The sequence below is a fragment of the Salvelinus sp. IW2-2015 genome, linkage group LG14 (assembly GCF_002910315.2).
Source record: "Salvelinus sp. IW2-2015 linkage group LG14, ASM291031v2, whole genome shotgun sequence".
NCBI lineage: Eukaryota > Metazoa > Chordata > Actinopteri > Salmoniformes > Salmonidae > Salvelinus > Salvelinus sp. IW2-2015.
The window spans coordinates 19,249,884-19,273,503 of record NC_036854.1 but is presented as its reverse complement, the minus strand read 5'-3'; the positions used below and the strand labels follow the sequence as shown (position 1 = coordinate 19,273,503).

The window sequence follows — 23,620 nt, the reverse complement described above, 5'->3', positions numbered from 1 at the left end:
TGTATTCATTGTCTTTTCATTTTTGGTGGATCATGGAGCTCTTTATGACAGTGGGGTGTTTTCTGTTCTGTTTGTTACTGTTTTGTGTGGGAAAAATACAATGGCTCCTTGTCTCTCAGGATTCCTGCCAAGGTGCTGAAGCCTGGAGACTGGGAGAGGGGTAACCGTGGTAGGGGCAACTGGAGGCCCCAACTGGGCTTCAACTCCAACCGGCAGCAGGTCCATCTGGACCAGTCAGCCTTCAGGGCCCTGGGGTACGTGCACGTCTCTTCAGACTCGACAGCATTGACCATTTTAGACTTGCAGCCAGGCCAACTTGTATGATATCCCTTCAATGGTCACCCTTTGATATATGATATCTAAGCTCTTTAACTTAGTCAGACATTTACAGAAGGCTGTTTGTTTACTGTTACGTTGTTTACAAAGTAAATACAGTTGAACCAAGCTCATGGAAAGTCCAAAAATGGATGTACTAATCCCGGATTGCCTCTTTAAGGAACCTGGGTAATTGAACATCTGGCTGATTCTGGACTGTAGCATGTTCAGGAATGAATTATGCATGCTGCCAAAGAAACATGATATATTCAGAAATGTTTTTGTCCACCAAATCCTTAATTCTGTAATTTAAACAGTTATTTTCCTTGATGGGGCCAAATGGGCAGGTGTTCAGAGACTGGTAATTAAGAAAACCTGGCATAAATTAGTTTTTTTTCTCCCAGTTTGCTTGTGTTGATGTGACAGCAAATGGTTAGTATTAGCAGCTATAATATATAAAAATGTATGTGTAGGCATCTGATGCGTTACTCAATGAAGTAGCCGGCCACGTTAGGGTCAGTAGTCAGCTATTTGACTGGCAGCTGGGGCTTAAGGGAACAGCCTATAGCTGATGATTTAATATCTGTGACTTACGCTGCATGTTTTCAGTCACAGCATTAACCGACAGCAGCAGGGAGGTGGGCAGTACAGCAACGCTCCACCCCCTGGCAACTACCACCAGGGGAACTACAGCAGGCCCCCCCACAGTGGTGGTGGTCACTTCTCACGTAAGTCCTCTTACACACACACACACACAGTCAGGCCTTAGACAAACGCAATCACTGCATCTCCCATTAAAAAAAAAAAAAAAAAAAAGTCTTTACGTGTTCAATGCAGGTGTTGAGTAGTAACTATCTGAAATAGATGATAGAAAAGCTAGCGAAGATGGACAGTAATCTCAGATCCGAAAAGCCGTTTTTTTTTTGCATCGTTTCTTACTTGCTGCTACATTTCACTTCCTTTGTCCTCGGCTGACATATTGTACCTCTTCTTCTAAGAATAAAAATAACTATATATTATACAATTAAATGGCCCTTTTGTTCAACACTGGGGAGTTGGAATGGCGTAATCTGGAGGGGGCCGTTCTCTCGGTCTCCTAGCCCCTGATCAGAGGCTCCTGGTTGTCCCCAGGCTCCGGTCTCAGCCCCATGCTCCTCTGATAGCAGGGCTCTCCTCAAAGGTAGTACGCTATACAGGGAATAGTGAGCCATTTGGGACGCCGGCTCAGTTCTCCAATTTGACTTTGATGTTCCCATTTGCAAGTTGATGAATAATCTCATCTGGCTGCTGATAGCTTGTGGGGGAGCAGAGGCTATTCCAGTGGCACTTGATGCAAATAAGGCTTTTGGTTTCTTCGGATTGCGGCAGCCTCCCTTGGCCTCTGCTGTTCATCCCTGATGGTAAACTTGCCAATTAGCAGCGTAGGACGGACTTCATCCTCTTTCTTTCTATATTAGTTATTTTGATTAAGGCAATCAGGGTTAATACGCTGGCCCATCTGTGATTGTGGGCCTGTTTCTCTTCAAATTGTCACTTTATGTAACGGTGGGATTTTTTAAATTCATGGCCTTCTAGTCCTGACGATACAACTCGATACATTTTATTATTCCTTGTAACTGCTTAATTTTAGTATACTGTCCCTTTGACGCTTGCCTTGAATAACCAACGACACAAATATATTTTCAATAACTTTTTTGTATTTTTTTTGCTGTTTGAAGCTGGTGTACAAAAGACTCCATTTGAACTTAAGAACGGGAACCATGGAAATGGCGCACGTAGAAAACAGATCTGCCTCTTTTTTAGTCTTTCAATGAGTGACAGATCTGTAACTTGTTTTCAATGAGAATTAAATCCATAACTCATATTTTCTATTTGAATTTGGTCGGATTGCCCCAAAAGTGACAAGTCAGTAAGGGGGAAAATTACATCAAATAATTGTAAATGTGTGTGTATATATTTCCATTCCATCCATAAGAGAATCTAGCCATTTTAGTCAACCAATTTATAAAAGGATGCACAGATGAACTAGTCTATATATGGTGTGAGACGACATCGGTCCCAACAGCACAATTAGCCAGACAAGTTATTGAGACGAGACTACAAAATGTGACAACTCTGGGACAGTAGGTAGCTCAGCGCTCAAAGGCTTTTGTTGCTGTGAACTGTCTCTCTCTCAGGGAGGATCCACTAGGTTGTCAGTAATCACCCTGGTCAGGTTGGGGCCTTTTGTGTTGGGTTGGGGGTGGCTCCTGTGTCGCTGTTTACTGATTAGTGGTGCTGGCTGCACTGGGAGACTGCGGGTGGTAATGAGATTGTCGAGTGCTTCTGGACACACTGGCCCCTCTGATAAAAGCCTTCTGGGACGATCCCATTTGATTGGATGTGTGGTAGACTGGAGAGGGTTGAAACCAAAGTTAACTTCCCCTTTCAGCGTGCCACTACCTCCTGCGGTGATGTGTCAACCGGCTGCTTCTGAAACATGCTGCGGGGTTTTGTTGGGCCTAATGAAAACAGCTGCTGTGTAATGACCCAACGGAGAGACACCGCCGGTGGCCATTTAGTCTTCTGACGTCCAGTCACATTGTACTAGCAACTTTGTCACTGCATTATTAGAAGTTGCACTTTTTAAGGCATTCTCATGGAATTCAGTTGATTCTATTTTCAGGCTGAAAGGTCTAGGCATAGAACATTACCAACTGTTGGAAGAAAAAGGGAGTTGGTTTGAGCTAGTTGTTATCCCTTGGGTTAATACAGGGAATGTGAAGTGTACTGGGGGATTTTAGGCGTAATCGTTTGTTGTCTTTTGTGTCACATGGCTTGGAGCTCTAGAGTTTTAGATCTTTGTTAATTAAGGAGATGGACAGGTGTCTAAATTGTAATTTCCTCCTTTTGACTGACTGCCGGTCATCAGGACAGAAGACGGATGACAATGTTACCGGAGTATAATTGGGGCCAGAGTGGGTGGTCCTCAATAAGGTTGTTGGTCCACAAGATTATTAACTGTCAAGATTTACAAGTCCACAGATCCAACCTAATCACTTTGTTTGGACAAACCGTTATGCGTTGTTAGTATGTTTCAATTGTACGTAGTTCTTATCTGTAGAATTTTCAGTCACTTGACAAACATCCCTTGTGGTCAATTTTACTCCACCCCGCAAGTCAGACTGACCAGTCCATATTCTCTTGGCCATCTCAGACCACATTAAACTCTCTCTCCATAACATTGCGCATTGGCCTCAAAGTGAAACTTTCGTTGTGCCAGCCGGCCAAACGCTTATTTCCACAGATATCCTATCCCCTCCTATCAAACATTTTTAACACCAACCTCCAATCCAGGTTTGTAAATGACTGGCTTTTCTTTGCTGAAGTTCTTTTCATTTCACCCCGCCCCCTCTCCTCCCGTCTCAGCCACTCACCAGGCCTGCCCCTATAAACAAACAAGTCCAGGGCTTGCAGCTGGTCATTGCCTTGGCAACAGCGGATCTGGAAGAAGCGGCTCTCGCTACTTTTTAAAAAGTGTGGCTTTGTGAAGGGGCTCGCCGCGATGGAACCAGGGGTACTTGAGTCATCCACAATGCTGCCCGCTGAATGCTTATTTCATTTTGCCGGAGACAAGAAATGCAAATGCAGCATTTTTTTCTCTCTCTTTCCCCCCCCCCACCTCAAATCCTATTGTGGTTTAGTGCTTGAATGGACTTAATTTTATCATTGTGACTTTCTTTTGATCCGTTTTTAGATTGAAATCTATGGGTTTCATATTGAGGTTAAGGCTGAAGTGAACTGGGTTAATTAACTTTAATACATTTTTTTACACACAGTCTGTTGTACGCTAAACCCGAGTTTCCGTTTTGAATCGCAAACATTGCGTGCAACAGATTTAACTTTCACTCGAAGGGATTGCTTTGGAATGGATTCCTTGGAATCTCACTTTGTGTCAAACTAGCATTTTCACTAAACAGAAGTCTCCTAGCTGGTTTTATCTATGCAATATGTACTGAGGTGTATAAAAGTGACACTGATGGCAACTCTCCAAATTCTTAGGTAGGTACACCTTAAGTATTGCTGTTTTTAAAAGGGTGTGTTGCTCTCGATAGGTTAGTAGCGTGTTAGGGACATTGGTTCCCCAGAACCACTTTCTGAATGTCTCTCTTTTGTCACAGATTCCAGGCAGCAGGGTCTTCTAGGGGCACCTCCCCCATTCAACCCTAACCCTGTACAGCAATATCCAAGGTGAGTCTACGGCATTGTCTGCTTTTAATACATAGGCGTGTATTCACAAGGCCTTTCATCCTGGGCAGTGGCATTTATATATACACTTTACAAACTGATGTTGTAGTCTTTCTGCAGCGTAGGAAATGAACCATGGTAGTACCTTTTTTTTCTTTTATTACATATGAGTTTTAGTGTAATATACAGTACCAGTCAAAAGTTTGGACACCTACTCAGTCGAGGGTTTTTCATTTTTACTATTTTCTACATTGTAGAATAATAAAGACATCAACTAGGAATAACACACATGGAATCGTGTAGTAACCAAAAAAGTGTTAAACAAATCAAAATATATTTGAGATTCTTCAAAGTAGCCACCCTTTGCCTTAATGACAGCTTTGCACACTTGGCATTCTCAAAACCAGCATCATGAGGTAGTCACCTGGAATGCGTTTCAATTAACAGGTGTGCCGTGTTCAAAGTTAATTTGTGGATTTTCTTTCCTCAATGCGTTTTGAGCCAATCAAGGTAGGGGTGGTATACAGAAGATGGCCCTATTTGGTAAAAGACCAAGTTCATATTATGGCAAGAACAGCTCAAATAAGCTAAGAGAAACGACAGTCCATCATTAGTTTTAAGACCTCAAGTGCAGTTGCAAAAACCATCAAGCGCAATGATGAAACTGGCTCTCATGAGGACCGCCACAGGAAAGTAAGACCCAGAGTTACCTCTGCTGCAGAGGATAAGTTCTTTAGTTACCAGCCTCAGAAATTGCAGCCCAAATTAAATGCTTCAGAGTTCAAGTAACAGACATCTCAACATCGACTGTTCAGAGAAGACTGAATCAGGCCTTTATGGTTGAATTGCTGCAATGAAACCACTACTGAAGGACACCAATAAGAAGAAGAGACTTGCTTGGGCCAAGAAACACGAGCAATGGACATTAGACCGGTGGACATCTGTCCTTTGGTCTGATGAGTCCAAATTAGATTTTTGGTTCCAACTGCCGTGGCTTTGTGACACAGTAGGTGAATGGATGATCTCCGCATGTATGGTTCCCACTGTGACGCATGGAGGAGGTGCTTTGCTGGTGACACTCAGTGATTTACTTAGAAATCAAGGCACACTTAACCAGCATGGCTACCACAGCATTCTGCAGCGATATGCCATCCCATCTGGTTTGCGCTTAGTGGGACTGTCATTTAATTTTACAACAGAACAATGACCCAAAACACACCTCCAGACTGTGTATAGGCTATTTGACCAAGAAGGAGAGTGATGGAGTGCTGCATGCGATGACCTGGCCTCCACAATCACCTGACCTCATCCCAATTGAGATGGTTTGGGATGAGTTGGACCGCAGAGTGAAGGAAAAGCAGCCAGCATATGTGGGAACTCCTTCAAGACTGTTGGAAAAGCATTCCAGGTGAAGCTGGTTGAGAGAATGCCAAGAGTGCAAAACTGTCATCAAGGCAAAGGGTGGCTACTTTGAAGAACATCTAATATAAAATGTATTTTGATTTTTTTTAACACTTTTTTTTGGTTACTACATGAAGTGTGTTTCATAGTTTTGATGTATTCACTATTATTCTACTTTGTAGAAAATGGTAAGAATAAAGAAAAACTCTTGAATGAGTAGGTGTGTCCAAACTTTTGACAGCTACTGTATGTGGTTAGTAGAAAATATTCCAGTGGTTTAGTGGTGACTACGGAGTCACACTTAATGTCCAGGTAGATGACAGGCCTTCCTATATTAGTTGAGCCCACTGGGCTGCACCATGGGGGGGCTTAGAGATGAATTAAGAATTTGGGAGTGCTAAACAAATTTCTCTTGAGGTTTGGCCAACTTAATGAGGCATCACTAATACTGCTCCAGCGGTAACATTTCTGCACCACAGCCACTGTGTCCGCACAGACCCGCCATTGTTTCTGGCTCCAGACCTCTTGAAAGACTAATCAGCTTCTTTGGTTCAACTTTTCAGGCCTACCAGGCCTATTGTGGCTCTCTGTCACCTTAGGTCACTAGTTATCAGTGGGCGAATTGAAAACAGTTTCTTTTAACTACTTATACGAACGGGACCGAAATGCAACTCATAAGGAACTTTGAGGAGGGATTACAGATTCCAGTGCTCAGTTAAGTCTGGCATTGGAGAAGAATGTGACATGGTTCAATAATGAGGGATGGGCCCCCTCTACGACGGTTTCTACTTTTTCCCTTGGCCTATTGTAGTGAATAAGATGAGACCTTAATGCGGTGGCTTGGCTTATGGATGGACACATTGCTGAGTTGTTATTCATGGAGCGCCACTGTGTGCTCATCACACACAGGAAATGTGGTGTCCTCATTTCAGGGATGAATGCAGTTCATGATTCAAGCCACATTTAAATGTATGGTTTATTTCATACTCTGGCATGAATTTAATATTCTTATACTCTCAATCATGTGAAATTGGTGGCCCTTTTTTTTAAATTCTGTTATGAATTCAATCTCCAGGTCTATACCAATTAGCAGGGATGTTGCTAGGTCACCACGGTCAATTTGAAGGCTGCATCAATAGAACTTGAAACATATATTTTCTTTTTGCTCCTGGTCAGGTGCTCTGACATATTTAGACTGAGTAAATGGGTAGGACAAATGCAGGCCTAAAGCCCAAATTTTCCAGCATGGCAAATGTGTTTTGTAGCTGTCAATTAGGAGGAAAGACTGAACTTTCTTTGGAATTCAATACAAAATCTGATTTGTTTATTTGAGTAGGGCCGGGACGATACCAGGATCGCGACACGGAAACAACACGAAGTGGATTGAACTTTTGTTGGAAACCAACGTTATGTTGTCATCCAGTCACATGTATTTGTTTTCCAAACTATGGAACACCATATTTTACATACAGTAGGTTTTTAAAGGACCAAAGATTTTAGTCTTCGTGTTTTAATTTTTGCCATTGAAAAAATATTGCGATACTGGTATCTCTCCGGCCCTAATCATTAGCTAGATGTTTTAACTTCATGTTGAACTAATCTGCATCGTTTTAGAATCAAAGGCAAATTGGCAGTGATGTAGTTTTAGTAATCTTCTACAACATGGCAGTTAAGAACCCGAATTGCAATGTAGGAATACAGTCCATAAATTTTAAAATCCAAAATGACAATTAATTGTAATGTTTGTTCCCCCACAGGCAGCAGTATAGTAGTGGTGGTGGGCACGGCTGGGACCGGTCGATGCAGTCCCAGGGAGCTGCCTACCAGCAGAACTTGCAGAGAGGAGGCCATGGAGGGGGGCAGGGTCAGGGTGGCTACCACCAGCAACGTGGTCAGGATGACCGTAGAGGAGACCGCAGAGACGACCGTGGAGGACAACCGGTAACTACATGACTTTGACCATGTCCACCTGACAAGGAGGACACCTCCAGATAATTTATGCATACTATACTCCACTAATGTCTGCCGTCTTTGCTCTTTATGCTTTTATTTACTGTGCAGCCCTTCTGACCGTTTTGGTCCTTTCTGTGTTTTACAGGGATACAGCTCTGGACGGAGTTACCCCTTGCCACCCCCAGCAAGAAGATACAATTGGAGTTAAATTTAGACTTAGATGGGCAGAAGAAGGCGAATATGATAAAAAAAAATTCTCGCTATATTTGTCTTTCAGGCTGTTTTACTTATAAGATGTTTTCTTTTAATAATACCGATAATGTTCTTATGTACTGAATTTTTAAGAATAATGCCTGTACAACTTGTGAAATACAAGTGAGTCAAGACAATTGTGTCATTGTCAGTTTGTTTGTAAAGTTGATATTGACCCCTCTAATTTAGATTACCTTCATATTTTATTTCAAATTTTCATAAATAGCCAAATTTAAACTATTCAGCTATTTGCATCACAAACCTTACATTTTTCAAATCATATTCCTCTATCAATTCTCACAATCGCCATAAGCTTTCTGATGTGAAGCATTCATTGAAAAATGTAAACTAAATATTCCTAAATCATGAACATGGCAAATCTTTAGACAATGGTTTAATTATTTTCGAATGTTTTTTTTTTGTCAATTCAAAATTCCTTAGCGGTTGCTAAGCTCCATAGTGGCTTTGTTTGAGACATAATTACATAGCCTAATCAAAAAACATATTTCATTTCCTACCGGTTTTAATAAATCAGTCTTTCCCAGTTTCACAGGTACAGAAGTAACTTTATGGTCCTAAATATATTTAATGTCTCCATTCAGTGCCCCTTTATTTAATGCGGACCCTATTATTATAAAGTAGGCAAATGTATCACTAATAGTTAGCATTTTTGCTTGCTTATATTTCAAATGTTCAAATCAAAGAGCCCACGAATAACAAATTATATTTATTGAAAATTTGAAAAAACAATTGAGCTCAGTTGTTACAGTAGTTTGGAAATTCTCGCCTTTCATCTTTGTCTTACATTGTTTGCCCAAATCAGTCGCAGTCCAATTTTAAATATCCTGCAAATAGTCTTGCATTTTAGGACTTTATCATGCTATAGACTACGTGCTTAAATATGTTTACTTAACCAGGCCTGCTTGTAACGGCAAGAAATATTGGAATTTATATTTGACTCTTTTTCGTTCAATAATTGGGTGATAAGAACTAATAACAAATGTAATTGCATTAGGCCAACGTCTTCATCAAAATTGATATGCTTACATGTCAAGCGATTTATTGTTAGTTAAACTGGATTGTGATTTGTTTATATGTATGCTATGCATCAATCACATTTGTAATTTACAAAAAATGATCAAACAAATGTTTCGTTTAAAAACAATCACTGTCACATGAAATGTGTTAACTATATATACAGTTCAGGTTCATTAATCGAAATATTACAATACTTTGGCCTGATACCCTCAATGTGTCCTTTTAAAGAATTTAATTCCAACAAATAAAACTAAACTCCCTTAACACGGTCACCGAGTGCTTGGAGTCTAATTTTTATCAAATACTCTTCATCAAAGGTAAAACACGCACGGTCGACTTTCTTAAAAATAGGTGGTCTATGCACCTCTCAAATGTCAAGGAAGTATGGTGCTTCTGTTGTCCATGTCACCAACGACCACTGTCCTTCCCGATGTTTTTGTTCGTCTTAAAATCCACTTGACGTGTTCTCCAGAATGAAAATATAAAATGGCAGGTTTCTCCCTTTTACCAAGTTCTGCCATAAAGCAGGTTTGAACTGACCATGTTATTGGTGTACTCGATGAGACCCGCGTCAGTCTGAGACATGTTTATCTGGCTGTGTAGAATAGGGGAACTGGGGGACATTTCCTCCAGTTCTTCGGATGATAACGGATTATTCACCTGCTGGTTATGGTGATTGACCACCGCACTGCCCGATGCCGTCATCGCACCACCGGACACGTTCTGCTGCTGCTGCACCTGCTGATGCCCAGACGTCGATATGCTTGACCCGTTCTGGCAGGGTTTGCCATCCTTCACGAGAACCGGGACTGCTACCCGCCTCGGTGACTGTTGCTGTGGGCACACACTGCCGTTCTCCTGTTGAATCTGCTGGTTCGCTTTGTCCTTTGCTTGGCGTTTCATTTTGTACCTGTGGTTCTGAAACCAAATTTTTACCTGGGTCGGCGTCAGGTGGATCATGCTTGCCAGGTGTTCTCTCTCGGGTGCCGACAGGTATTTCTGCTGCTTAAAGCGCCTCTCCAGCTCGTACACCTGGGCCTGAGAGAACAGCACCCGTCGTTTTCTCCTGGGCGCAGAGTGCAAGGTGACCATGGATTTGGTAGGATCCATCCCTGCCAACGTCCCCATCCCGGTCATGTTCATCCCAGTGGAAGCCCCCATGAATCTAGAAACTTTAATGGCACAGAGTTAAATAAATGAATATTAGACACCGGTTAGAATGATTTGAATTGAATCGTGGTGCGCAATGCAATTATCCACCATTTCAAGTTGTGGTTTACATTTAAGTTATTCAAAACGAATTGCATTTCTTAAAAGTAACAGGCTACTTGTTCAACTTACTTGTTGGGTAGCGGGGTTCGGTGTTTGCGCTATACCATGCAGTTGCTGCTGCGCCGTTTCTCATTGTGTCTTGGTAAGACGGGAGGTCTCCCATATTKCCGATGCTSCCYTTYCAGTAMCCWCCRATGGCYCTGGAAAARTGGGAGACGCTGTGTGGCATGTGATAGGTGCTCGCCACCCCGGTGTTATGGCACATGGAGTGCTGCTGGATGCCTGGTTGAGACACCTGAGTTTGTCGGTATGCGCCCAGCGAAGACGCGAGGTTCCCTGTACTGTCCATGCCTCCAAACTTTCTGTAGGTCTCCTCGATCGGGCTTAAAATATCTGTCACTGAGAAAGGAGTTGAGTGCTTTGGGCTCAAGGACATGGTTTAGCCCGCAGGTGAATTTGGCTGAACGCGGAACAAGTCCGACCGTAGTGTCTCTATTGCAGGACACCTACAAGAGTACTTGTGAGTCCGTCTGAGATTTCTAATGGGTCGCCTTGGAGAAGGAGGGGAGCCTTGGGCGCTCTTGTCTTGACTCTAGCCAGGCGCCAGGTTTACGACAAACACGAGGGGCGGAGCAACGAGCCAAACAAGCCAACAATGGGCATTGACATTTTAACCGGGTAATTTAGGAACATTTTACTTTTGAGTTAAGATAAGCAAGATGCCATTTAGATGGTTTAAACGTCAACTTAATAAATACCTGTGATATGGAACTAATTCGAAAAGTATATATTTTTTGATTCTTTGGTCGGATTTCAAGTGAGGCAATGGGCTATAGTTTAGGTGCATTCGGGTAAAGCTGTTTCTCCAGCCAAAAAATAAAATAGCAACCTTTTTCTAAACTCGAGAGCTCTTCGAACAGACACGAGAGACCGAATCAGGCACCACAATGAASACTTTCTTTCACCATCCAACCTGTCACATTCTGCTAATTTTGCGTTTAAGGGTGTGATTATATTTATTTTTCCAATGACAAATTGGTAGGCTTTCATTACCCCATACAATAACGATCATAAAAATTATATAATTTTTGCTTCTTTACAAAATGTAATCAGACAATACAATGGATTAGTATTAAAATAATACTTTATTCAAATCATATTTAGATGTGAAAATAACCAACCCCATGTTATTAATCGCGTTTAATGGGTCACTCATTGGAAGACAAAAATTCCACTTTTGCTTACTTGTCCAGTAATCCTGGTACTTTCCAATTAGGCCTATTTAATTGTGGACATGGGAACGGATAGAGTAGCCTATGGCACAATGTCCTACACCGCAAAGATGGCATGGATTCAAATCAATGTTCAGTCCTTGATATGAACGAGATTCATCAAAGACAATTAAATGTGTATTAAGTCCTTATCTATTTTAAAATCAAAAAGATGGATCACCAGTAGCATGCTAATTGAGTTAATAACTCATTGTTGCCATTTACTTTGATCTATAATGGTCATTTATCTCTGGTAGACCACCGGACAAAGGCTGGTTGAATCAACGTTGCTTCCATGTCATTTAAACAACAAAATGTGTGTGACCTTGAATGAAGATGGAGAAGTTATTGGACTTGACTTCTAAAAAGTTGTCAACATAAGCGAATATTTATTTTTTACCGAACTTTTAACCTAAATCCAATGACATGGTGACATTTTGTTGATTTCACATTGAATTAATATAAGTTGACAGCTCAACCAAAAACGGTCTTTAAACTGACGTCTGTGCCCAGTGAGAAACGAGTTCACCTGCTCATCCAATGCTTCAGAGGTAGGCTATGCGAGCCGCATGCAGGTGATTTCGCGATTTAAGTTACTATAAAACTGTCTAAATCATTTTAGGCTACCTCGAATGTTTGAGAGGTATTAACTTGACAACAGGTGAATTGATTTCCGTGACAAAAGATAATTTCAATCTGTTTTAAATGAATTATACTTGATATAATTTCTTATCCGTGCAGATAGCGGTAGTCTTATATGCTAAAGTCCCTGTGGCAGAAAGAGATGGCAAGGCCAGGGAATGACATTTGTGCAGCCCACACACTGATGCATGTTGAAACATTTATTTTTTTAGAATTTAAGAATTGTTTTATGAATGAGAATTTTTCAGATTTTAGGCCACGTATGGTAATCAAATCATATAAAACGTATTTTCTTGATAAATGGCCTTGTCTTGATTCTGTCTGATAGGCGATCTTGTTTTGTCAAGATGTAGGTTTAGGCAATTTTTCTGTAGACCACTTTTTAAAATTCTGATTGGCTATAGCCTAATTTATCAACTATTTAATTTGGATACCATTTTGCTCTTTAATTCCTGTTAGGCCTAGGCTACATCAAAGTTTTCAGCCTAGCACAATTGTAGCATCGGCTATAATGCTCATTGTTAAAATATGTTCAGATCGGATAAAATCTTAGTTGTCTGCTTTCCATAATGCATCTGTTGAATGAGCCATATAATTCATAATAACCGAATTTTATTGTGGTGGATGGCTCTTTTCGGTCTTTTTCCTGGATGTAGCCCCATGCAAATAACCAAACCGCTCAACCTCGTGGACCTTTCAAAGGGTATGGTTATGGGCTCCTGCACTCAAATTTCTTCCATTCCAACTACGTTCCCATTATCATGACTGCATGGGGAAGCATTCGATAACAAAAATAGCAATGACTTCGGTCTTTCTATTGAAACTTGCATGTCTCGGGGCCATAAATACAAAGGCCTATATTCACAAAATGTTCTTCGATTTTATGTACACTATCGCTTGTGCTGGAATATAGCATGAAAAGGGAATCTTTCCAGCTCGGGTCTGTTGAATTCCAGCTTATTGCAGGTAACTTGTATTTGTCTTAATGATGTTTTCATTTACTGTAACTTTTGAATGAATACCTGATCAATGTTAATTCAACCGGTAAAATTAGACTCAAATTGTTATGATAGATTGGTGTTCCATAACCTAATCGTTGGTGTAGCTATGGAAAACAGGATAATTACGGCGCTTCTTCACATGTTACAACATCATATATATATATATATCCTAGGAAGCATAAGACAAACCCAAAATAGGTCAAAATCGTAGCCTATAGGAATTTATTTGCGTGTTATTACATTATTAGGCTACATCATTATAGAAATATCTATAGACATAACTTTCGTTGAATAAGTTTCATATTATTAATCAAGTACAAGTAATGTTCCATTTAGACTACATACTGTTTTGCACTAGCTCGTAAATTCAATATCACTTGTAATCAGATCAACATGTGCACCATAACTGATATAGCACAAAGCACGACATACATTTTGATTGGGAAAGAGCATAGGAGACACTCGAGCACTAATCAGAACAATCACCCTCAATGATATAGGCCTATGTTTGGACGTCAAATCATAATTTTTTGCTTTCCATAAATGACCGATTCTCTTGAGGTGACTGTGGCCTTCAGTAACTAACTATAGTGTGAATTCTGAACTGATCTTTGAATTGTGTCAACGTTGTGCTATTTACTAGCTCTATAATGTTGCATCACCTCTCTATCCCCCATAAACGCACAGCCTACTTGCATATCAAACATTTTGAGATAATAAACAAAAAACGCAAGCAACTCTTTTGAGGTTATATTTGAAAAGATCCCGAACGTCTTGGAGTAGAGGGATGGCATATTTGCTATCAATGGGGCACTTGATGCATTCCGCCATCACTGGCTCAATAACATGAGAGAGATTTGGAGAGGTCAGTAAAGGGGTTCAGCGCTTAGAGTGAGGGCCCGGGTCCTGAACCGTTCCAGCTAACGCACCGGAGATGTAAGTGAAGCAAATGAGCTTGTGTGGAGTCCGTGCTTGTTAACCCAATTCAACAAAATGAAAAGCTATGATCTCAACTTGCATGTCACGGCGAGGGCAACAAGAAAGAAACAAGATGGATGGAAATTATTCACCGGAGTATTTTTGTAGCGAACACTGTTCGTCGGTTTCAGAATGTTGGACAATTGTGGTATATTCCTTTCTCAGGCGAAACACTTACAGAAGTGGAATCCCAGCTCTTCGCAAGACAAATGGCAGCTGTATTAAGCTACGGGCCAGTGCTGCAAACTACCAAAGGCATCGCATCGTGTTGCAACAGCGTTCCATTTGCACCGGACGATGGAAAAGGCCCCCATGACCACAATCAACCTGTAGGCCTGCTCTCTTTGTTTGGGCAATGCCTTATGAACGATTCGTTCATTTCAATTACACCAAAAGCTGTGGGTATTGGCTCAACGGATGGCCTAGGCTATGTTTGCCGATGACACTGTCTGACAATATTGTAAACAATGACAATATGTTTCAAAAGAGAAGTCACATTTACATATTAAGGTTCCACGGCAGGTGCACCGTTGCTATCGCTTGGAGGTAGGCTAGCCTATAAACACTATCAAAATAGGTTTTTGAGCATGCACGAGAAAAATCGCGTTGGTGGTCTGGAGAGTGCAGTGGTAGCCTAAATTAATAAATCAAGAATTGGAATATGAATTTATTTGATACAGTGGTGAAATAAGTATAGTCTACTAATCTTCATTTTGACATTCAGAAGAAACGTCATGGCACGATGAAACGTCAGGCCGAGTCATTGCTTTGCAATCGAATGTCAGCTAGCCTGTCACCGAAGAATTATGGATAATAGGGAATTGTTTTAGCTTATTACGTATAAATATATTATCTCATAAACATTTAGTAATATTTTTAATTGATGTAACGGAAGCACTTCGGTAACTTGTAAAGAGCATTTTAAGCATTGCGAAGAAAAAGTTGTATTATAGACACCATTGATGCCTACTGTGCGCCATCTTTTCCAGAAAATTGTATAGGCTGTATACTCACTATATAAAGTACTGGCAGCATAATTACTACTATCCTACTGTAGCAAATAATACTATTATAGACTTATTATTAGAAGTAGATAGCAGATTTTTCTCAAGCTTTCGGCCCAAGAGCGACTTTAATTGATTGCTTCATTGTATTTAGATTTCGCCAATGTGAATTTCAGATTATTGCACCAAACTGTTTAATCTTCTTTCATGAGTAGCAGAGATGAAGTGATCAACGTGTGTGCCAAGCCTCCTCAGTCAAGACCCTCTCATCCACTCCAGTATTATTTGTATTTTAATTCATGTTTCTTATTTTATAAATGAAATTATGCTTATATGTTTTAAGGGGGACGGGGGCTTTAGCATTGGACCAAGTGTGGATTTATAGTGTATTTATTAAAAGTGCGATTTTATTATCAAATGTGATCAAATAAATTATCGTACATAGGCCTAATACTTTAGATAGTTGGGAGGTATTTATTCTAGCAGAATAAATATAAATATGTATATATACACCTTATATATACACCAAGAAATGTCGTGCATTATCAATGAACAAAACTGAAACTTTACGGTTCTAAGCAAATGTTCTTTGTGCATTTTAACTCTTTTTTTTTTAAATGTAAAAAAATAATAATATTTGGAAGTGAAATTGGTCAAATGCCATAATCTTTTTGTAAACGGGTTTAACCCCCCTTAGTTTATCCTGTCCTTTGTTTTATTGTCGTTATTACAAATCTTGGAAGCGACTGACACGTTCCGTCTATTCAGTCGGTTATTTATTTGGGTCTGTTCCTCGAAAAGAGTGCCTTTTGCGTCCCTTTTGATATTTTAAGTAGAAACCATGCACCAACATTTTATTTTAGAAACCTGTTATATTAACTGAAGTCCCCTTTAATATAGACCCCAGAGCATTTTAATTAATTAGATTTGTTATATGAACAAAGGCTTGCTACAGTGCCCTCCGTCAACCCTGTGTCACTTCTAGGAAGATTTTAACCCATTTAATCCCCACATTGTAAACTTTCTCCATCCTTGTAAAGCCCTAGTTATTTTGTTGCTTTGACAAAGTCATTTCTGAAGATTATTATTTAGTCTATTTCATATGATCAGTGAGTCATTGAAGTCTGTCCCGCATTTTAAGGTCAACTCTGTAATGTGAACTAAACTCTAGTTTTCAATAATATCCGCTTTAGCCGATATCCGCACAGCTGATGTTGGAGGTGGAACTGCATTAGAGCTGTCAAATCCCACAAGCGGAGATTGCCATTGGCTGCACTGAGTCGCATTAAGAGAAATCGCAGCCTTACTTCCAAGTTTGAACACTGGAATGTGAGAAGTCATCTACACCTTGATTAGGATGAAAGAAATCCTCATTATTTTTGTTGAATGATTTCACAATTGGAGCGTAATTTTCTATAGCATACACTCTTTCTGAACGTCTAACGGTAGTGGGGCAGGTGTGGCTTAGCGAGAATGATCGCTAGAGCAGCTGCTCACCGATTTGATGGCTCCAGCACAGTTCCACCGCTGACATCGCCAAACATCCGCTATGCTGGGTGTCTGCTATCGCAGGTTAACGCTTGATCTGATTGAATCTAGGCCTAATAAAACATGTTTTTTTCAAAAGAAACATTGCACATCTAATAGTGAAATCATAGTGTAAAAGCGGTGAGCTAGTTCTACTATTTTATGGCCAGACAGGTCACCCGTGAAACAAATCAGTGTTAGACGTCCATACACGTCTGAGGACGTCGGGAGATGTCATGGAAACCGTCCACTAGGGGCAACAATGAGTACTGTTACCTTCAAGTAGGTTTCGGTTTTTCTAGGACCTTGTGGAACGCGGATGACGGACAGGAGTAAGGATCCTCTGATTCCAAAGGTTGCATGTTGGAATCCAGCGATAGAAAGTAGTAATATTTTTGTTTTATCCCAAACCTTAACCCTTACCTTAACCATTCAGAGTTAATGCCTAACCTTAAGAATTCTGAGTTCATGCCTAAACTTAACCTTAACTTAACTGTTATGGTCAACCCAGTTACTTTATTTGGCACTTAAAAGGCACTTACTGCAGATATATATATATATATATTTACCAAGTTACACTTCTCAAAAGGCACAGGAATAGTGGAACGACCCATTTGTTATTCATCCATATCAAAAACTTCATCCACCTGGTCCACCTGTGATCTCAAAAGAAAAATGAATGTTATAGGATATTGTATTTGAATTGCACCAGCAATCACTAAATAGCCTAGTAAGCTGTTAGACTAGTTGTACCAATGATGATAATGATGACGATAGGCCCATAGCCTATATACACCTATACTGTGGCTATATAGCCTATCACAAGGCCATCTTTCTCAGGTGTTTCTATGACACACAAATCAATATCAGGTCCAATCACCTAAAGATCACACACATCAATTTGATGACATTCTATTGGCAAGCTTCTATAGTGACTTCAAAAGGAGGTAATATAGACCAATTTCCAGTTCTGGGTATTTCTCCATATAACCCTCCCCAGATGCTGGATACCAGACATCCCAGCCCAAATGCACAACAGCTCTTTGATAGTCTATGTTTAGTCTTTTTATTTATTTATTTGACATTTTGAGGCAAAGCATCAATACTGGTTTGATAGGGAATGTGGATATTTAATGTATTCTATACCACTTTCTTCAATGTCTTTGTTAAGCCAACAAATGGTTTATATTATAGAAAATATAAACGTATATGTGCGTATATACTGTATAAACATGTTCTATTGTGATTCTTTCCCCTATTGCCAAAACAAATTGAGAGCTACTGTCGTGAAATATTTATCCATTTTTATTCCTGCACATGTGGCTAGAAAACATCTGTACAAAACAAAGATCCAATGAATATGAATCTGCTGTCTATAATTAAAGGGCCACTTGGAAAGACATGAATATGCAAAGACATCCACCAAGAACAAGGAAGATGTTTGTATTCTGGGAAGAAGACCACTTCGCTGGACATGGCTGATCCTTGCCCTGGTGTATTGTGCATGCACTTGAAATTAACTGTGATTGTGCCTTTGATGTGAGTCATTGTATCATGCTGGCCAATTTAGAGTTTGCAGATACCGGGTGTAATATGACGGCTGTACACTACAGCCTCACACAGCTGAGCCATAGCCCATAGCATACTGTGAGGAGCATAAGAAGAGTCTGTAAGATTTACTTCTGTTCTATGGTAATATGTATATTAAACAAAAATATAAAAGAAACATGCAACAATTTCAAAGATTTTACTGAGTTACGTTTCATATAAATAAATCAGTCAATTGAAATAAATTCATTAGGCCCTGATCTATGGATTCCACATGACCGGGCAGGGTTGCAGGCATGGGTGGGCCTTGTAGGGCATAGAATGACGTTGGAGGCAGCTTGTGGTAGAGAAATGAACATTCAATTCTCTGGCAACAGCTCTGGTGTACGTTCCTGCAGTCAGCATGCCAATTGCACGCTCCCTCAAAACTTGAGACATCTGTGTTGTGTGACAAAACTGCACATTTTAGAGTGGCCTTTTATTGTCCCCAACACAAGGTGCATCTGTGTAATGACTATGCTGTTTAATCAGCTTCTTGGTATGCCACACCTGCCAGGTGGATGGATTATCTTGGCAAGGGAGAAATGCTCACTAACAACAATGTAAACACATTTGTGCACAAATTTTGAGAGAAGTAACCTTTTTGTGCTAATTGAACATTTCTGGGATTTTTTTATTACAGCTCATGAAACATGGGATCAATACTTTACATGTTGTGTTTATATTTTTGTTCAGTGTAGGATATACCCATTGACTCCTGAATAATATACCTCATAAATGCCTTATGAGCATAGTACAACTTTATATGCTGATGATATAATAATTCTGTCACGTTGAATATAATGTAATATGTATATAATGTAATGATTATAATGTAATATGTAATACGATGGATATTATCACAATTTCAATCAAGTTATTCAGGCGTAGTACAACTTTCTGCCGCTTGATCTAATACACTGTAATAAAAAGCACAGTCACAAAGTGTCCAACAGCGAGTATAAAGATAAGTGGCACTTTGCAGTGTTGGTATCTCAATTAAATTGATTTTCTCTGGCCTATTCTTTAGAAGTGTACGTCACAATTACATTGAGCAGACCACATAAACACTCAGGAGAGTGATTGCATTTTCATCTAAATCACCCATATCCCTGTCCCAGATAACTGAAGAAGATTGCCCTCTGCGGATCAGGAGAAATGCACTATTTGAAATGAGGCATTGGTATTATGAGACGAATCACGTTGTGTGTTCTCTTTTGTGTTAAGGAGACACAGTCATTAGGGTGTGAAAAGACAGTTAAAGCGGATTTCCACCCACCTGGCAGACCAGTTCCCGACAGTTTATCCCTCCTGTGAGAGACATCATTAACACTCCCGATGTCTATAGGCTGTAATGATTTTAGTTCTTATGTTATATGGAGGATCTCCCAATAGAACCCTTGGCAAATAGACTCTGACCTCTATGTGGTTAATTGCATCCTAAGATCTTTTTTTTTTGTCAGGGCCATTCCCTCAATGTGTTGTCCCTTGTGTGACTCCCTACGTATTATCATTAGAGTTCCTAGCAGTGAAGCTGTAGGAAAACTAGTACTATTTTGCCCAGGTTCTTCTGCCGTTACTTCCTCACTATAATACAACCTTTTATACTAGGTAAAAGGTGCTCATACCACAATTGAGCTGAGGTGAAAATGTATATTATGTTCATATTTGAATTCATATTTCATCTCAAATTTCGAAATGCTATTTTGCGAGACCATCCATTCTCACAAACCTGGTGCACGTCTGTGTGGCATTGGCCTACTATGTTTGCTAGACAGATCTCAATTTACCCTCTCCCTTAGATTTCCAGTTTTTCAATTTCTACCTCTTACACTCTCTCTCTCTCTTTCGGTCCCTCATTCTCTCTCTTCTCCATTTAATCCCCTGCTCTTGTGAAGAGCAATAGGACAAGCAGCTGTGCTCCCGGGGCTCTTGGAAAGGCAGCCACTCAAGCCACTCACAGGAGGGATCCAGACCACCTGGCTCCTGTCCTGGCCAGCCCAGCTCCCAACTCCCAGCCAGGGGAAGATGGGGCTGCCGTTATAGACTCACACTATAGCCGGGGTGGGGGGATGGGGAAGAGTGATCGTCGACCTCTGACCCTCAGTACTCTCCCAGCGCGTCCCGATGAACACCATAACACAACTCGCAGACTAATCTATGGAATCTATGATCAAACTACATTTTCAGTGCGTGCAAAAAATTGGATCCAACGTCATTGAGTTGTTATGTTGCATCATGTATTTAACAGGATATATTTCCCTACACCATGTCAAAGAAAGAATACAAAATACTTTAAGAGAACATTTTGTGTTGAACATGATGACGAAGGGGTCCTACATCTGGGTATATTTAGTCCACAATAAAAGCCTGGCTCTGTTATGTTTTGTTGTTGAGTTCAGCTGCTTCCCCCTCGCACAATCGATTTCATCGCTCAGGTCCGAGGTCAAGACTACGCCACAATGTCTCGCTCCATACAATAGTCAAAATGCATACTTTTTTAGTTTTGTTTACCACAGACATTGTCACTTTCGCATCATGTTACCCCAAGGACAGCTGTGGTTGAGAAGCCTAGTAGCGTACACATGCGTTCTACCCAGGGTACGTCCCAAATGACACACCGTACCCTATGGGCCCTGGTCCAAAAATAGTGCACTATAGAGGTGCCGTTTGGGACACCCACCCCTAGTTTGGCTGTGTGCTTGGACTGTGGCGTCGGTCGGATCCCTAGTGAAGAGCTCTTGAGAGTGTGTGGGCGACAAGCAGCCAAGCGAGGCCACGCTTAGACGAGTAGACAAGACTTCCAGAGCGCCACCGTGCTGTGGGTATGACAGAGGTGGAGAGGGCACTGAGTAAACAAGGGAGTGTAGCCATTGTCCAGAGGAGGATGGATGATGACTCATAATTCTCCTTCCAGAGGATCAGGAGCATGAAACACCACCGGTACATTTCCCCCTTATCTTTTCCCTTAAAGTTCCTTAAATGTAAGTAAGTTGCACAACACATTTTCAGGTGAATTTCCCCCTTAAATTAAGTGAAAAAGTTAAAGGTGCCAGTGAGGTCCCTTAACTTCTTCATTCAGTGTGGATATCAATGTAAACAGCATTTGTGGAATGTTTCTTTCATCTGCCCTGGTTCCCAAAGGAAAACATCAACCAGCTAGCTACTTAGCTAAACAATGGAAGGTGCACAATCCATGGCCACAAAGCTAGCTGGCTTGTTTAAAAAAATATATATATTTAACTGGGCAAGTCAGCCAAGAACAAATTCTTATTTACAATGACAGCCTACCCCAGCCAAACCCAGGCCAATTGTGCACCACACTATGGGACTCCCAATCACGGTCGGATGTGATACAGCCTGGATTCAAACCAGGGACTGTAGTGACACGTTGAAGCCACTCGGGAGCAGCTAACTACTCTGTAAACTGCTCCGTAAACTAGCTGGATGTGCTAGAAAGTGATAGAAGCAAGTTGATAAAAAACGACAAACCGTCTGAAAGACACAAATTCACATACAGAATTGTTACTGCATGTCACTATTCCCCCCCACCATTACAGCAAGCAGGTTACAATATCACTAGTAAATGAGAACGTTCTTGTTCTCATCCAAGAACTTTCGTTGCCCGACTGCTCCCCTCTGTGGACAAACCACTCACGTCACTGCTGTCCCACGTGCCCTTGCTGCCTGTTCTGGACTGAATAAGGTGATTGTTGAGCAAAATGATCTTTTGACAGAGACACTCTAGTTGAACCATTATTTGTCTATGCAATGAATCAATTCATATTCAAACTCTTAACCTCGAAACATGATAGGATTTAAATAGATATGACACATTTTCTATTCAAATAATCTCATTGATTAAATACCTACACCTGCCTTGTAACACTAACTGAACATTAAAATATTTGTCTAAAATGCTCAATGCAAAATAAATAAGTTATAAACTGCTTAAATTAGAAAATAGTTGTGATATTGGAACTGGGAGCAGTTATGGGCTGTCCAGTGGCTATAATACAGATCCTTCTTCATCAAGGTATATACTGTCATCTTGTGGTGAGAAAGTTGTTTGACGCTCAGTTGCTGATTGACCCAATAAGGAATGCGAGTAACGTTATAGTTTATGCGCAATAATTTATTATTTATCACTTCAACATTTGCTGGAAGTACACGGTGAGAACAGGTATCCACTGATACTAACACGTGTTTTAGATGACTAGAGTGAGTACAGATATTTTTTTGGAGCAAAGTATTTGGAAAACTGCTTTCAAATATTTAGAGAGAGAGAAATAGAGCGGGCGAAAGAGTGAGAAATGGAGAGAAAACGTGAGGGTTTGCACAGAAAAACCTTAGGATAAGAGCTCCCTGTTCTAATATGTGAATGGGGTGTCTTCGCTCAGAAAGGATACCGCATGAATTTGTAATTATTTTTTTCCCATTTGGAGGAAACAATGGCATGTTTGAAAGCAGAACAAGTTGCGTTTTATTAGCGATCCTCTTCACGAGGCCAGCTGCCCATATGGAATACAACGTGTCCAACAAGGGTCACAAAAGAGCCAAGTGACAGCCTTTACAAAACCTCAGAGATACTTACTCCTCATCCGTACTCTGAGATGAGCTGACCCAACTGACAGCTGAATAGAAACAAAACCGTCCACAGCTCTCCATCCACCACTGCCACAACATCCTCTCTATGTTCCATTCTGCATGTGCAAACCCCTAAAGATCCACAGCTGCACTCAATTCTATATTTTGGGGTTTCTTTGTGAATTGATAAGCAATGATGTTCTGTGAAAAAACAGAGTGAGACATTTTTTTGAATTGGTTTATATTGACTATAATTAATTTGTTGTTTTAGCAAATATTGTTCACGAGAACTGAGAGAAAAAAAATCTAGCTTAATTGGTCATTTGGTGTACTGTAATAAGCCATGCATGCTTTTCAATTAAGGAAATGTAAGGAAAACATCACAAAAAAAGTTATATTTGTTGGAGGCCTTTGCATAACTCGTAAAATCCCTTTTTACTTTTGATATGAACGAAATTGTCCAGACTGTGTTTGCAAGATATTCTCTTCAGAGTTGTTTGTTTCCATTTTTGCTTTGTGATCCAACGTAAAACCCTGAACCGAATTAGATACAGGAAGTCATTAA

At 40.5% G+C, this 23,620-nt stretch overlaps 2 protein-coding genes across 2 annotated transcripts in view; one reads left to right on the top strand and one right to left on the bottom strand.

Moving 5' to 3' along the window:
• Window positions 1–8,285, top strand: part of LOC111972653 (5'-3' exoribonuclease 2) — a 36,007-nt gene extending 27,722 nt beyond the window's left edge. Inside the window, exons 26-30 of the mRNA XM_023999676.2 lie at window positions 120–254; window positions 925–1,043; window positions 4,476–4,545; window positions 7,701–7,884; window positions 8,042–8,285. Of these exons, the coding sequence (XP_023855444.1) occupies window positions 120–254; window positions 925–1,043; window positions 4,476–4,545; window positions 7,701–7,884; window positions 8,042–8,104 (571 nt within the window). The 3' untranslated portion in view covers window positions 8,105–8,285. The remainder of the gene's footprint in view (window positions 1–119; window positions 255–924; window positions 1,044–4,475; window positions 4,546–7,700; window positions 7,885–8,041) is intronic.
• Window positions 8,286–9,590: 1,305 nt separating this feature from the next.
• Window positions 9,591–10,985, bottom strand: LOC111972654 (homeobox protein Nkx-2.4-like). Its single transcript, XM_023999677.2, has 2 exons — window positions 10,528–10,985; window positions 9,591–10,358 (listed from the first exon to the last, which is right to left on the bottom strand). The coding sequence occupies exons 1-2, from the start codon at window positions 10,892–10,894 to the stop codon at window positions 9,691–9,693; spliced, it is 1,035 nt and encodes a 344-aa protein (XP_023855445.1). The 5' UTR covers window positions 10,895–10,985; the 3' UTR covers window positions 9,591–9,690.
• Between the last annotated feature and the right edge of the window lie 12,635 nt (window positions 10,986–23,620).